This window comes from Lemur catta, chromosome 2, assembly GCF_020740605.2.
Source record: "Lemur catta isolate mLemCat1 chromosome 2, mLemCat1.pri, whole genome shotgun sequence".
NCBI classification, from domain to species: domain Eukaryota; kingdom Metazoa; phylum Chordata; class Mammalia; order Primates; family Lemuridae; genus Lemur; species Lemur catta.
Genome location: NC_059129.1, coordinates 65995532 through 66009556, shown reverse-complemented (window position 1 = coordinate 66009556; position 14025 = coordinate 65995532). Strand labels below are relative to the sequence as shown.

Genomic DNA, 14025 nt, shown 5'->3' with positions numbered 1-14025 from the left:
GTTTCTAATTTTAAAATTGAGTATGCAGTCCAGATTTTTCATCTCCTACACTCTCATTCTTAAAAAAGATACTTGGTTTGCTTACTTACATTTTATATTTGACAGAGAGATGTAGTCTTCTTAGATTCAGATGTCATTATAAAGATATAAAACCCTTTTGACAAAAACAAAAACAAACAAAAAACACAAAAACCCCAAAACAAAAATCAAAACAAAATCAAACAACAGAAAATAAAAACAATTTTACCTTCAATCATAAAGAAACTTTAAGAATTAGCAGTTAGTTCAAGAAGCCCAAAATCTTTTCAATAATTGTCATCTACATGCAGACTTTTATGGTGCCAGTTATGCAAATTTGTTCTAATTTACGTAAGCAAAGGGATTTCGGTAAGGACCTACGTATGATATTGCTATAGAGTTATGCAAATAATGTTAACTTTAACCAAGTCCCAACTGATAAACAATCCACTTTTAGGCACATGATCTTGGGAAGATGATAAAGGCAGGGTAAGAAAGGTAAGATCTTCAACTCCAAGCTAATGAAGTGATGAACATATAATGCTTTTGTTGTAATCATAGTGACTAATTCACTACTCTCTAGTCTCCTTTTGCTTCTCAGTCCATCATGATCTAGTGACTTAGAACTGTTATTTATTTTACAGATTGCACCATGGACATCAATCAAATTTTGATCACACCTCAACTCTCATCTAGAATGAAACACATTAAACAAGCAATGGCTAAGAATCACCTCCAGTTTGTGCGATTTGAAGCAACAGATCTCCATGGTGTGTCCAGGTCTAAGAGTATCCCTGCACATTTTTTTCAAGTGAGTTTTACACACACTTGTGATTGAATGTAATTTCATGACCATTAGCAAGCAAATGGTTCTTATTACCCTTCCTTATTCTCTTGTACTCTATACAGCAATTCATGCTGAAAATCAATAATTTATTTTGTTTCCTCTCTTGTTTCTCCCCAAACACATAATTGCTCCCCAAGGAGCTGAGCATATACTCTCAGTTCTCAAACATCAATTCCTTTACCCAACAGAAATACAAAACTAATTAAGACTGGTAATTTTAGTTCTCTGCCTTGAATAGTTTCCCTCCATAGAATTATCTTTTCTTTCCTATTGCAATTATGAAGATTATATTTTATTTGACGTGAGAAAATTGTAACAGAAGACCCAAGAGCAAATATGAAAGGGAAAATTATTAAATAGAAAGAATTTGTTAGATGAAAAGCATATCCCTTTCAGCAACTAATTCTGATAAGAAAATACCTCACTGTTGTTGGATGACTTAATGAATACTATTAAATTCCTGAAAATGGTGACCTCAAGACACATTGTATTTTTGTTGTTTTGAGACATTTTTAGATTTTATTTGGTCAGTTTACGTCATGTTTATTTTGATGACTGATTTGTTGTGTTCCTTAAACATCAAATTTCTTAGGAAGGGATATCAGTCGGTATTATGTAAGAAAGTGTAAAAGTTAAGCATCTACTGTGCTTAACTATTTAAAATATATATTATATATAATATTTTTATCACTTTAATATCAGATTAGAATTTTTCGGCCAGGCGCGGTGGCTCACGCCTGTAATCCTAGCACTCTGGGAGGCCAAGGCGAGTGGATCGCTCAAGGTCAGGAGTTCGAGACCAGCCTGAGCGAGACCCCGTCTCTACTAAAAATAGAAACAAAAATTATCTGGACAACTAAAAATATATATAGAAAAAATTAGCCGGGCATGGTGGCGCATGCTTGTAGTCCCAGCTACTTGGGAGGCTGAGGCAGGAGGATGGCTTAAGCCCAGGAGTTTGAGGTTGCTGTGCGCTGGGCTGACGCCACGGCACTCACTCTAGCCCGGGCAACAAAGCGAGACTCTGTGTCAAAAGAAAAAAAAGAATTTTTCTTATTTGCTTTATTGTGAAAAACTGGGCATCTTCACAAATACTTTTTAAAGAATTCCAACAGGTTCAAACTTATTTCTTAAGGAATTCTTTGGACCTACCTGTAGTTATTGTTTCCTCTTCATAAAGGCAAGAACACATGTTAGTTAATTTTGATAACAAAATGTAAAGTTTCCAGTGGAGAGGCCCAGAATATAATTCACATGAATCTCTTTCAATCAATAAGAAAACATATCTGGCACTTCAGGCCCTTGCCAGATACCTCAATATAAAAACATTTGCTGTTTAGTTTTTGCCAAGTTTTAATCATTTATTTCACTAATGGTATCTAAAAGCTACATATTTAGAATATTACTCTATTTCCTCAGTGGAATCTTTTTACAAAAATGAAACAATATGCTGCTTACCTTTGCAAAGGATTGATATTATTACTATTATTTAATTTCAAAATATTAATTAAGGGGGTACAAGTGTTTATGTTACATGGATAATTTGAATAATGCTTAAGTCAGGGCTTTTGGTCTGCCTTCTTCTCCTTGTGGCTACCCAATTTTCCCAGCACCATTTACTGAATATGGCATCCTTTCCCTACTGCATACTGTTGTCTGCTTTGTTGAAGATCATCTAGTTGTAGGTAGATGGTTTTATTTCTGGGTTCTCTCTTCAGTTCCATTGATAGGTGTCTCTACTTTCATACTAACACCATGCTGTTTTGGTTACTATAGCCTTATAGTATAATTTGAAGTCAGGTAATATGATGCCTCCAGATTGGTTCTTTTTGCTTAGGATTGATTTGGCTATTTGGGCTCTTTTTTGGTTCCAAATGAAGCTTAGGAGTTTTTTTGTTTTTTATTTTTCCTGGATCTATGATATATGACATTGGTATTTTGATGGGGATTATGTTGAGTCTGTAAATCGCTTTGGGCCATATGGACATTTTAATGATGTTGATTCTACCAATCCATGAGCAAGAGTTGTTTTTCCATTTGTTTGTGTCATCTGTGATTTCTTTCATTAGTGTTTTTTCGTTTTCATTGTAGAAATCATTCACGTCCTTGGTTAAATATATTTCTATATTTTATTTGCTTTGTAGCTATTGTGAATGGTATTGATTCCTTGATTTGATGCTCTGTTTGACTTTTACTAGTATGTAGGAATGCTACTGGTTTGTGTGCATTGATTTTGTAACCTGAGACTTTGCTGAATTTACTTATCAGTTCCAGGAGTCTTTTGGTGGAGTCTTTAGGGTTTTCTAGATACAAAATCATATCATCAGCAAATAGGGATAGTTTGACCTCCTTTTCCCCAATTTTGACACCTCATTTTTTTTTCTCTTCTCTGATTGCTCTGGCTAGGACTTCAAGTACTATGTTAAACAGAAGTGGTGACAGTGGGCAGCCTTGTCTTGTTCCAGTTTTTAAGGGGAATGTTTTCAACTTTTCCCCATTCCGTATGATGTTGGCTGTGGGTTTGTCATATATAGCTTTTATACTTTTGACATATGTTCCTTATATGCCTACTTTGTTGAGGATTTTTTATCATGAAAGAGTGCTGGATTTTATTGAATGCTTTTTCTGCATCTATTGAGATGATCATATAGTCTTCATTTTTGTTTCTGTTTCTGTGGTGAATCACACTAATTGATTTGTGTATGTTAAACCAAATTTGCATTCCGGGATAAAACCAATTTGATCATAGTGGATTATCTTTTTGATGTGCTGTTGAATTCAGTTTACTAGTACTTTATTCAGGACTTTTACATGTATTGTTATAAGGAATATTGGCCTATAGTTTTCTTTTTTTTTGTTGTGCCCTTTCCTGGCTTTGGTATCAGGGTGATACTGGCTTCATAAAATGAGTTAGGGAGGATTCCTTTCTTCTTGATGTCATGGAATACTTTTTGTAGGATAGGTACCTGTTCTTATTTTGTAGGTCTGGTAGACATGAGCTATGAATCTGTCTGGTCCAAGGATTTTTTTGTGTTAGGAGATTTTTTATTACTGCTTCAATCTCACTGCTCATTATAGATCTCTTCTGGATTTCTATTTCTTCCTGATTCATGTTTGGGGGGGTTGTGTGTTTCCAGGAATTTGTCTATTTCTTTTAGGGTTTCTAGTTTGTGTGGAGGTTTTCATTGTATTCATGGATGATATTTTGTATTTCTGTGGTATCAGTTGTAATGTCTCCTTTTTCTTTTCTGATTGAACTTATTTGAGTCATTTTTCTTCTACTTCTGGTTAATCTGGCAGTGGTATATTGATTTTGTTTATCTTTTCAAAGAACCAACTTTTTGTTTCATTGAGCCTTGTGTTGTTTTATTGGTTTCTATTTCATTTAGTTCTGCTCTGAGTGTAGTTATTTCTTTTCTTCTGCTGACTTGGGTTGGGTTTGTTCTTCTTTTTCTAGTTTCTTGAATTGTGACATTAGGTTGTTAACTTTGTGATCTTTCTGCCTTTTTGATGCAGGCATTTATGAACATTCCCCTCAAGGCTGCTTTTACTGTATCCCATAGATTTTGAAAACTTGCATCCCCTTTTTCATTCAGTTCAAAGAATCTTTTTATTTCCATCTTAATTTTGTCATTGACCCAAGGATCATTTATCTTCAGGTTGTTTAATTTCCATGACTTTGTATAGTTTTGAGTGTTTCTCTTGGAATTGATTTTTAATTTTATTCCACTGTGATCTGAGAGGATACATGATATGATTTAGAATTTTTTTAATCCACTGAGACTTGGTTTGTTGCCTAAGATATGATCAATTTTTTACTATGTCCCATGTGCTGATGAGAAGAATGTACATTCAGTAGTTTAGGGATAGAATTTTCTGTAAATATTGTTAGGTCCAGTTTTTTTTTTCTGGACTTTTGTTTAAGTCCAATGTTTCTTTATTCATTTTCTACTTCAATGATATGTCCAGTTCTGTCGGTGGAATGTTGAATTCCCCAGAAATTAAGATGATACTGTTTATTTCTTTACTTAGATCTCAAAGAGTTTGCTTTGTGAAACTGGGAACTCTTGCGTTAGGTTCATATATATTTAGGATTGTCATGTCTTCTTGTTGAATTGCTCCCTTTACCATTATATAATGGTCATCTTTCTCTTTTTTTTCTTACCATTGTTGATTTAAAATCTGTTTTATCTGATATGAGAATGGCCACACCTGCTCACTTGTGGTTTCTATTTGTGTAGAATATCCATTTTCATCCCTTAACCTTGAGTCTCTGTGAGTCCTTGTGGTTTAGATGTGTTTCTTGGAGACAGTAATTACTTGGGCTGTATTTTTATACCATTTGTATGACCATTTGTATATCTTTGGAGAAATGTCTATCCAGATCCCTAGTACACTTTTTAACCAGATCATTTATTTCTTATTGAGTTGTTGGATCTCCTTATATATTCTGGTTATTAATCTCTAGTCAAATGTGTAGTTTGCAAATATTTTCTACCATTCTGTGAGTTGTCTCTTCACTTTGTTGATTTTTCCTTTGTGGTGCAGAAGCCTTTTAGCTTGATGTGATCCCATTTGTCCAATTTTGCTTTGGTTGTCTGTGCTTTGGGGGTATTACTCAAGAACTGCTTGCCTAGATCAATGTCCTGAATCATTTCCCAAATATTGTCTTTTAGTAGTTTCATAGCTTCAGGTCTTATATTTAAGTCTTTAATCCATTTTGATTTAACTTTTGTAAATGGTGAGAGACAGGGTGTAGTTTCATTCTTCTGCATATGGATATTCAGTTTCCTCAGCACAATTTATTGAAGAGACTGTCCTTTCCCCACTGTATGTTCTTAGAAACTTTGTCAAAGATAACTTCACTATAGATGTGTTCATTTATTTTTGGGTTCTCTATTCTGTTTCATTTGTTTATGTGTCTGTTTTTATGCCAGTATCATGCAGTATTGGTTACCATAGCTCTGAAGTATAATTCAAAGGTGATTCTTCCAGTTTTGTTCTTTTTTCTCAAGATTGTTATAGTGGGTCTTTTATGGTTCCATATACATTTTGGAGTAATTTTTTTCTATTTCTGTGAAGAATGCCACTGGTATTTTGATGGGGATTGCATTGAATGTGTAGATTGCTTTGGGTAGTAAGGATGTTTTAATAATATTGAATCTTCAATCCATGAGCATGGACTATCTTTTTGTTTTTTTTTGCATCCTCTTCAATTTCTTTCACCCATGTTTTACAGTTTTAATTATAGAGATCTTTCTTTTTTTTGGTTAAGTTTATTTTGTTTGTAGGTATTGTATTAATAAATGGGATTACTTTCTTGGTTTCTTATTCAGATGGTTTACTGTTGGCATATAAAAATGCTGCTGATTTTTGTATGTTGATTTTGTATCTTGCATCTTTACTTAATTTGTTTATCAGTTCTAATGGTTTTATTGTGGAGTCTTTCTCTCGATATAAGATCATACTATCTGAGAACAAGGATAATTTGACTTCTTCTTTTCCAATATAGAAGCCCTTTATTTCTTTCTTTTGTCTAACTCTAGCTAGAACTTCTAGTGCTATGTTGAATAACAGTGGTGAAAGTGGGTCTCCTTGTTGTATTCCAGATATTAGAGGAAAGGCTTTCAGTTTTCCCCCATTCAGTATGATACTTGCTGTGGGTCTGTCATATATGGCTTTTATCATGTTGAGGTAAGTTCCTTCTATGTTTGGTTTTTGAGAGTTTATATCATGAAGGCATATTGAATTTTATTGAATGCTTTTTTCAGCATAAATTGAAATGATCATATGGTTTTTGTCCTTCGTTCTGTTGATATGATGTATTACATTGCTTGATTTACATATGTATCAACTATACCACTTGATCATGATGAATAATCTTTTTAAAGTGTTTTTTAATTTGGTTTGCTAGTATTTTGTTTAGGATTTTCGCATCTATGTTCATCAGAGATATTGACCTATAGTTTTCTTTTTGTTGTGTCTTTGTCTGGTTTTGGTATCAGGGTGATACAGGCCTTATAGAATGAGTTTGGGAGTATTATTCCCTTCTCCTCAGTTTTTTGGAATAGCTTAAGTAGAATTATTATTTCTTTGAAGGCTTTTTAGATTTCAGCATTGAAACTACAGAGACCTGGGCATTTCTTTGATGGGAGATTGTTTATTACTACTTCTTTCTCATTATTTGTTATCAGTTTATTTGGGTTTTGGGTTCTTCCTGGTTTAATCTTGGTAGATTGTATATGTCTAGGAATTTATCAATTTCTTCTAGGTTTTTGGATTTATTGGCATGTAGTTGCTCATAGTAGTTTCTAATGATCTTTTGGATTTCTGCAGTATCAGTTGTAATGTCTCCTTTTTCATCTGTGATTTTATTTATTTGGGTCCTCTTTTTTTTCTTGGTTAGTATAGCTAATGGTTTGCCAATTTGCTTTATATTTTCAAAAAACCCAACTTTTTGTTTTGTTGTTCTTTTGTATTATTTCTTTGGTTTCATTTTCATTCGTTTCTACCCTGATTTTTATTATTTCTTTTCTTTGAATTTTGGGTTTGGTTTTCTCTTGTTTTTGTAGTTCTTTGAGATGCTTTTCTGCTGTTTTTAAGTAGGCACTTATTGCTATAAACTTCCTTCTTATTACTGCTTTGCTGTATCCCATAGGTTTTGGTATGTTGTGTTTTCATTTTCATTTGTTTTGAGAAATTTTTTAATTTCCTTCTTAATCTCTTCATTGACTCCTGGTAATTCAGGAGTGTATTGTTTAATTTCCCTGTGTTTGTATATTTTCCAATGTTCTTGTTATTGATTTCTAGTTTTATTCTATTATGGTCAATGAAAATACTTGGTATAATTTCAATCTTTTGGAATTTTTTGAGACTCGTTTTGTGGCCTAACATGTGGTCTATCCTTGAGAATTATCCATGAGCTGAAGAGATGAATGTGAGTGAGTCCTTCCCTTCAGGGCAGCATGTTTCCTTCTGGCCCAGGGTGGGTCCAGAATTGCCATCCAGGAACTAGGGCCTGGAGTCAGGGGAGCTATAGGAGTCTGCTTGGTACTTTATTTTACTGTGGATAAGCTGGTACCCAATGAGCTCTGAAGTTTTCCACCCAGGTGGAAGAAGACTCCCTGAGCTGTACTGCTTGTAGTTGGGGGTAGAGTGACGCAGGTACTGGCTTGGCTGCACTGCTGGTTTCTCTCTGGGTCATGTGCACCCCAAGTCCACTGGCTCTGAGCCAGCATAGCTGCAGAAATTGCCCAAGACCTTTGTAGCCCAACTGCCTTATGAATTTAATCTAGGACCCAGGCTGCTTTTTGTCAGCCAGTGGTGTTGCTAGCTGTAACTTGGGATTTGGGGTGGAGGATTTCCCTCTGGCCAGGCTGGTCTAAATGCTTCCTCCATGGGCAGTGGCAGAATTCTGCCCTGTGCTGTGTTCCCCTGTGCCATGTTCCCCTGTGCCAGGGTGGCCCTGAGTTTCAATGCAAAGTCCCACAATCACTTAACTCTCCCGGGCACACAGATTCTCTCTCCGCTTGGTAAGAGATGGAACAGCACTGCTGAGGGATGGCGGAGGGGTGGTGTAGGCAATGCAAGATTATCTTTTCTGCCCTCTTCAGTGCCTCTTTCCTTGATATAATGTCAAAGCCATGTAGTATGATCACCCACCTGATCTTTGGTTCTTTTGAAGTTGCTTGCTTGTGTGGATAGTTGTTGAATTTGGTGTTCGTGCAGAGGGACAATTGCTGGAGATTTCTATTTGGCCATCTTGCTGTGCACCCTCTCTTGAATATTTGTAATTTATGATTAAATAATTGACTTTGGAAAATGGATTGTGAATAGGCATTAAAAATAGGTTCATTTATGAATGCTTGTCTAAACAGTGCATATATATATGCATACACATAATTCTGCATGGGAAATTCGTTAAACAAAGAATGGAATCAATAGTTTGAGTGTTCATATGGCTTAGTAAAAAGTAACTTCAATCTTTTTTTGTTTTGGAGACAGAGTCCTGCTCTGTTGCCTGGGCTAGAGTGCCGTGGCATCAGCCTAGCTCACAGCAACCTCAAACTCCTGGGCTCAAGCGATCCTACTGCCTCAGCCTCCCAAGTAGCTGGGACCACAGCATGTGCCCCCATGCCCGGCTAATGTTTTCTATGTATTTTAGTGGTCCAGCTAATTTCTTTCTATTTTTAGTAGAGACGGGGTCTTGCTCTTGCTGAGGCTGCTCGTAACTTCAATCTTTATAAAAATAATTTTAAGTCGTTTCTATTTTCTATTCTATTTATTCTACTTGTAAAAACTAAAACATCAATTTGAACATTATTGTTAGACCATGAAAGCAAATAGGTAATATAATCCATCTTCTTCATTTGTAAATGAGGAAAGTGAGGCCCAGAAAAATTACGAATGACTTTCTTAAAATTATGCAGGCAAGTTAGTAGCAAAGCTCGGATATTAATCTGTGACTCCTCACTTCCAGTTCAGTGGGTTTTTTTCATTGCACTTACTGTCTCCAGCTCAGCTTTAATATATCCTTTTATTCTTCATTTGAGCTAAGTGTTCTTTCTTATTAAATCAAAATAATATTGATTTTTTTAAAAAACAGACCATTTACTGGGAATGGAAAAAAAGACTGTTATATAATTGGAAAAGGCCAAATAGGGAAAGTATGATAAAATGGTGTCTACTATCTTTAGAGAATTCACCATGTACCTGGCTCTGTGCTAAATGCCTTACAAATATTAGGATATTTAAACCTTACAATCAACTCATACTGTCTTTGATCAAAGGGTTTATTTTTATTTAAATTATATGCAGATAATGTGGGCTCTTTCTTTGATCTGATGAAAACATGATATACTTCTACAGAACTCATAACTAATTTTTGGCTTATTTCAAAAGGTAACCTTTACTATGATCCAAATTTCAGTTGTCATAGGGATTTAAGTTATTCTGAAGAAATTTTATTGTATCCATAGTGATCTATATTGGAGTGTGATGTTGTCCCTGTGATTTACATCTATAAATATGATTTACAATAATTTGTCATGAATATATTCATATATATTTAAATATTTCCTATAACTAATGGAGAGTAGTTTGAATTCTGCATGTCCAAAAAAGAATAAAGCAAGTGACAGTGTTAGAAAAGATTGCTCAAAAAAACTTGGATTACATAGCCTGAAGAATAAAGTATTCTGAAGAATAAAGAATAAATAAATTATTCTTAAGTCTGTGAAGGACTATTTGAGTGAAAGGGTAACCAGCTGTTCTCTACTATTCACAACCAAGTGAATACAAACACAAATCTAAATTGCAGAAACTCTTAGAAGTCTCATGAATAAAATATATTATTTCTCATTTTAGACACATACAAAAGTAACATATAAATCATCAAACTACAAAACTAACAAGTAGGGAAATAACATTATTTCCTACAGTGAAAATTTGAATTAAAGGATTCCATAATACAGTATTCTAAGATCCCACAGTGTGTGTGTATGTGTGTGTGTGTGTGTGTGTGGTGTATGTGTGTGGTGTGTGTGTGTATCAAGTTTACATGTACAAGTCCTTGACTGAATTGAAAAATTAAGTAGCCACTGGAATAGTGCTTGGCTCACTCAACTTTATGACTGGTAAAAGCAGAATTGGATCAGTCGATTCAAAATGGCATTTGAAAATATGTGTAGAGAATCCCAAAGATATGTAATCAACCTAAGTGCCCATGAACTGATGAGTGAATAAAGAAAATGTGGCATATATGTACCATGAAGTACTACCCAGTGATAAAAAAGAATGAAATAATGTGTTTTGCAGCAACTTGGATGGAGATGGAGGCCATTATCCTAAGTGAAGTCACTCAGGAACAGAAAAATAAATGCCACATGTTCTCACTTGTAAGTGGGAGCTAAATTGTGGTTACACAAGGACACACAGAATGGTACAATGGACATTGGAGACTCAAAAGGGGAGAAGGTGGGAGGGGGTGAGGAATGAAAAATTATCTATGGGGTACAATGTACACTGTTTGGGTGAGGGGTACACTAAAAACCCAGACTCCACCACTATACAATATATACATGTAAAAGAATTCAGCTTGTACCTCCTAAATCTATTAAAATTTTTTAAAAAAGGAAAATAATTAAATAGCATTAATAATGAGTAGCGAAGGTGGGAAGTGAAGGAGGCAGCAGGTCATGGTCAAAGGCAAAAGAGTGGACCAGTAGATTGTCTCCAGTAGCACCAGCCCCTCCTACGCAGCCCTGCTTCTTGGGAGCAGGAGGTAACATAAGAAGTAGCCTGGCTTGTAGAATGTTAGGATGTTTTATTAACTTCCCATGGAGTCCTTTATTACGGACTCCATGGGAACCAAACTTTGTAGTCAAGGCTATTTCTCCACCAATTAATGTAATATTTAACCTTGTTGGTATTTCTAATACACAATTTTTAGAAATTGTTTTATGTGCCTTTATAACCTCATCTCTTCCCCGTTGCCCAGCACCCAGCAAAGGTTAAATAAATGACCAAATCTGTTGAACCCTAGAGAGAGATGGCTAGAAAGTGCCTTAGCAATCATCTAGTCTAACACTTTCATTTTACAGACATGGAAGCTGAAGCACGTGGTCCAGAAACGTGCCTACCTTCACAGAAGCAATTAGTGAAAGAGTTAGGAATAGAAGGCAGATTTGCCGACACCTCGTTCATGCTGACTTGAAAGCTACAACATTTTAGAAACTATAGCTTTGAAGCTTTAGGTCCACAGTCATAGACAAGGTTTCTGGGACTGTGAGACAGTGAGGTAGTGAATTCTTAAATGAGTTGTAAAAGTAAATAGAGGAGTGCAGCCATCAGCCAACCTGTCTTTGCTGGCATTAGGACAACCCTCCCGTGGACTGACCACAGTTGGCTGTCTGAGAAAAATTGAGGATTCTTTACCGTAGAATTTTGCGAGTCAGTGAACTCAGGCTTACAATAGAATAAGCCAAAATAAAGCTTTATCTGAAGTGTTAGCAACTATACTATAAAATAAGAGCTTTAAAAAGTACTTGTGATTATGATAATTTCAAATAATTCTATAAGGCTTTGCCTTAGTCTTCTGCTATAAAGAGATTTTCTTTATCACTATATCTCTTATTTATAATGGCTATTTTCAGATCTAAGAGCATATAAAGCCTTCAAGGCTTACAATATTGAGTTGTTTATAAAGGTACCTTTGGGGGTTTTATTTTAAAATATTTAAAATTTATCTGATCAAATTAGTGTTAACCACCAGATGCAAAACACATTTTTTTTTTTCTCATTAGCAAGGTTCTTTTTCAATGTTTTCGTTTGTTTTCAAGTTTCAAAACCTAATTACGCTACCCTTTTCCTTCTTTAGGAAAAAGTGGTCCATGGTGTTTACATGCCCCGAGGTTATCTTGAATTGATACCGAATCCTAGGGACAATGAAGTGAATCACATAAGAGCCACATGTTTTAACAGTGACATAGTCCTAATGCCAGAGTTATCGACCTTTAGAGTTTTGCCATGGGCTGAGAGAACTGCAAGAGTGATATGTGATACCTTCACTGTGACCGGCGAGCCTCTGTTGACGTCCCCAAGGTACATTGCAAAGAGGCAGCTGAACCAGCTGCAGGACTCTGGCTTTTCCCTGCTTTCTGCCTTCATCTATGATTTTTGCATTTTTGGTGTGCCTGAAATCATCAACTCAAAGACCATATCTTTTCCTGCAACAACACTGCTAAATAACCATGACCAGCCCTTCATGCAGGAACTCGTCGATGGCTTATATCACACAGGAGCCAACGTCGAGAGCTTTTCCTCCTCTACCAGGCCTGGTCAGATGGAAATCTGTTTTCTGCCCGAGTTTGGCATTAGTTCAGCTGATAATGCATTCACTCTCAGAACAGGTGTCAAAGAAGTGGCAAGGAAATATAATTACATTGCAAGCTTTTTCATTGAGACTGGATTCTGCAATTCAGGAATTTTGTCTCATAGTCTCTGGGATGTCGGTGGGAAGAAAAACCTGTTCTGCAACAGTTCTGGCGTTGAGCAGCTCACGGTCACTGGGAAAAAATGGTTGGCGGGACTCTTGAAGCACTCTGCTGCTCTCAGCTGCCTGATGGCACCTGCTGTTAGCTGCCGAAAGCGTTATGCCAAGGAGAGTAAAGACCTGAAGGACAGTGTGCCTACGACCTGGGGATACAACGATAACAGCTGTGCATTTAACATCAAGTGCCACGGGGAGAAAGGCACCCGGATAGAAAATAAACTAGGCTCGGCAACAGCAAACCCTTACCTGGTGCTGGCTGCGACAGTTGCTGCAGGCTTGGACGGGCTTCACGGTAGCGATGAGGTCTTGGCTGGCCCAGATGAGAGCGCGGACCTTTACCAAGCAAAGCCTTCTGAGATCCCTCTGAAACTGGAAGACGCCCTTGTGGCGCTGGAGGAAGATCAATGTCTGAGAGAGGCTCTAGGGGAAACTTTTATTCGATATTTTGTTGCCATGAAGAAATATGAGTTGGAAAATGAAGAAACAGATGCTGAGAGAAATAAATTCTTGGAGTATTTTATTTAGAATTAGAATGCTTAACTATTCCTTTAGAGATGCGATTATTACTTAAGTAACTAATCTACCAGAACCAAAAACCAGAACTTTTGTTATTAATGACAATAAGATTACAGATGTTTTTGTGATTTTTTTTTTTTGTCCCACGGAATATTTAACAGATGAAGTGGGACTGCTGAGAGGATTCTGATAACAGAAACAAACAATAAAGTTGTGGTGAAGCTGTAATATGCAAATTTACTAGATCTTGACAGTTAGTCGTCATTTTTCTATGTATGTTGACCTAGATAGGAATATTCAGTTTTTTGGGCAATAGCTATATTCACACACTTTCAAAAAGACTTAAACATTAGAAAGCAAAATTTAAATGACTAAAAGAAAAACAAGAAGGAATAATTTCTTCTCCTTTTTTTTTTTTTTTGAGACTCACTTTGTCACCCAAGTGGAGTGCAATGGCAAGATCATAGCTCACTGCAACCTCAAATTCCTGGGCTCATATGATCCTCCTGCCTCAGCCTCCCAAGTAGCTGGCACTTCAGGTGTGTGCCACCACACCCGGCTAATTTTTCTATTTTTGGTTAGAGACGGGAGT

At 36.0% G+C, this 14025-nt stretch overlaps 1 protein-coding gene across 2 annotated transcripts in view; it reads left to right on the top strand.

The window, feature by feature from the left end:
* The window catches only part of LGSN (lengsin, lens protein with glutamine synthetase domain), a 39647-nt gene extending 25837 nt beyond the window's left edge, over positions 1-13810 (top strand). Inside the window, exons 3-5 of one of the 2 annotated variants that reach the window (XM_045542238.1) lie at positions 663-829; positions 12243-12441; positions 12863-13442. In XM_045542238.1, the coding sequence (XP_045398194.1) occupies positions 663-829; positions 12243-12441; positions 12863-12960 (464 nt within the window). In that variant the 3' untranslated portion in view covers positions 12961-13442. Of the gene's footprint in view, positions 1-662; positions 830-12242 lie in introns of both variants that reach the window. The other variant, XM_045542237.1, reaches the window with a different exon arrangement.
* The last annotated feature ends 215 nt before the right edge of the window (positions 13811-14025 follow it).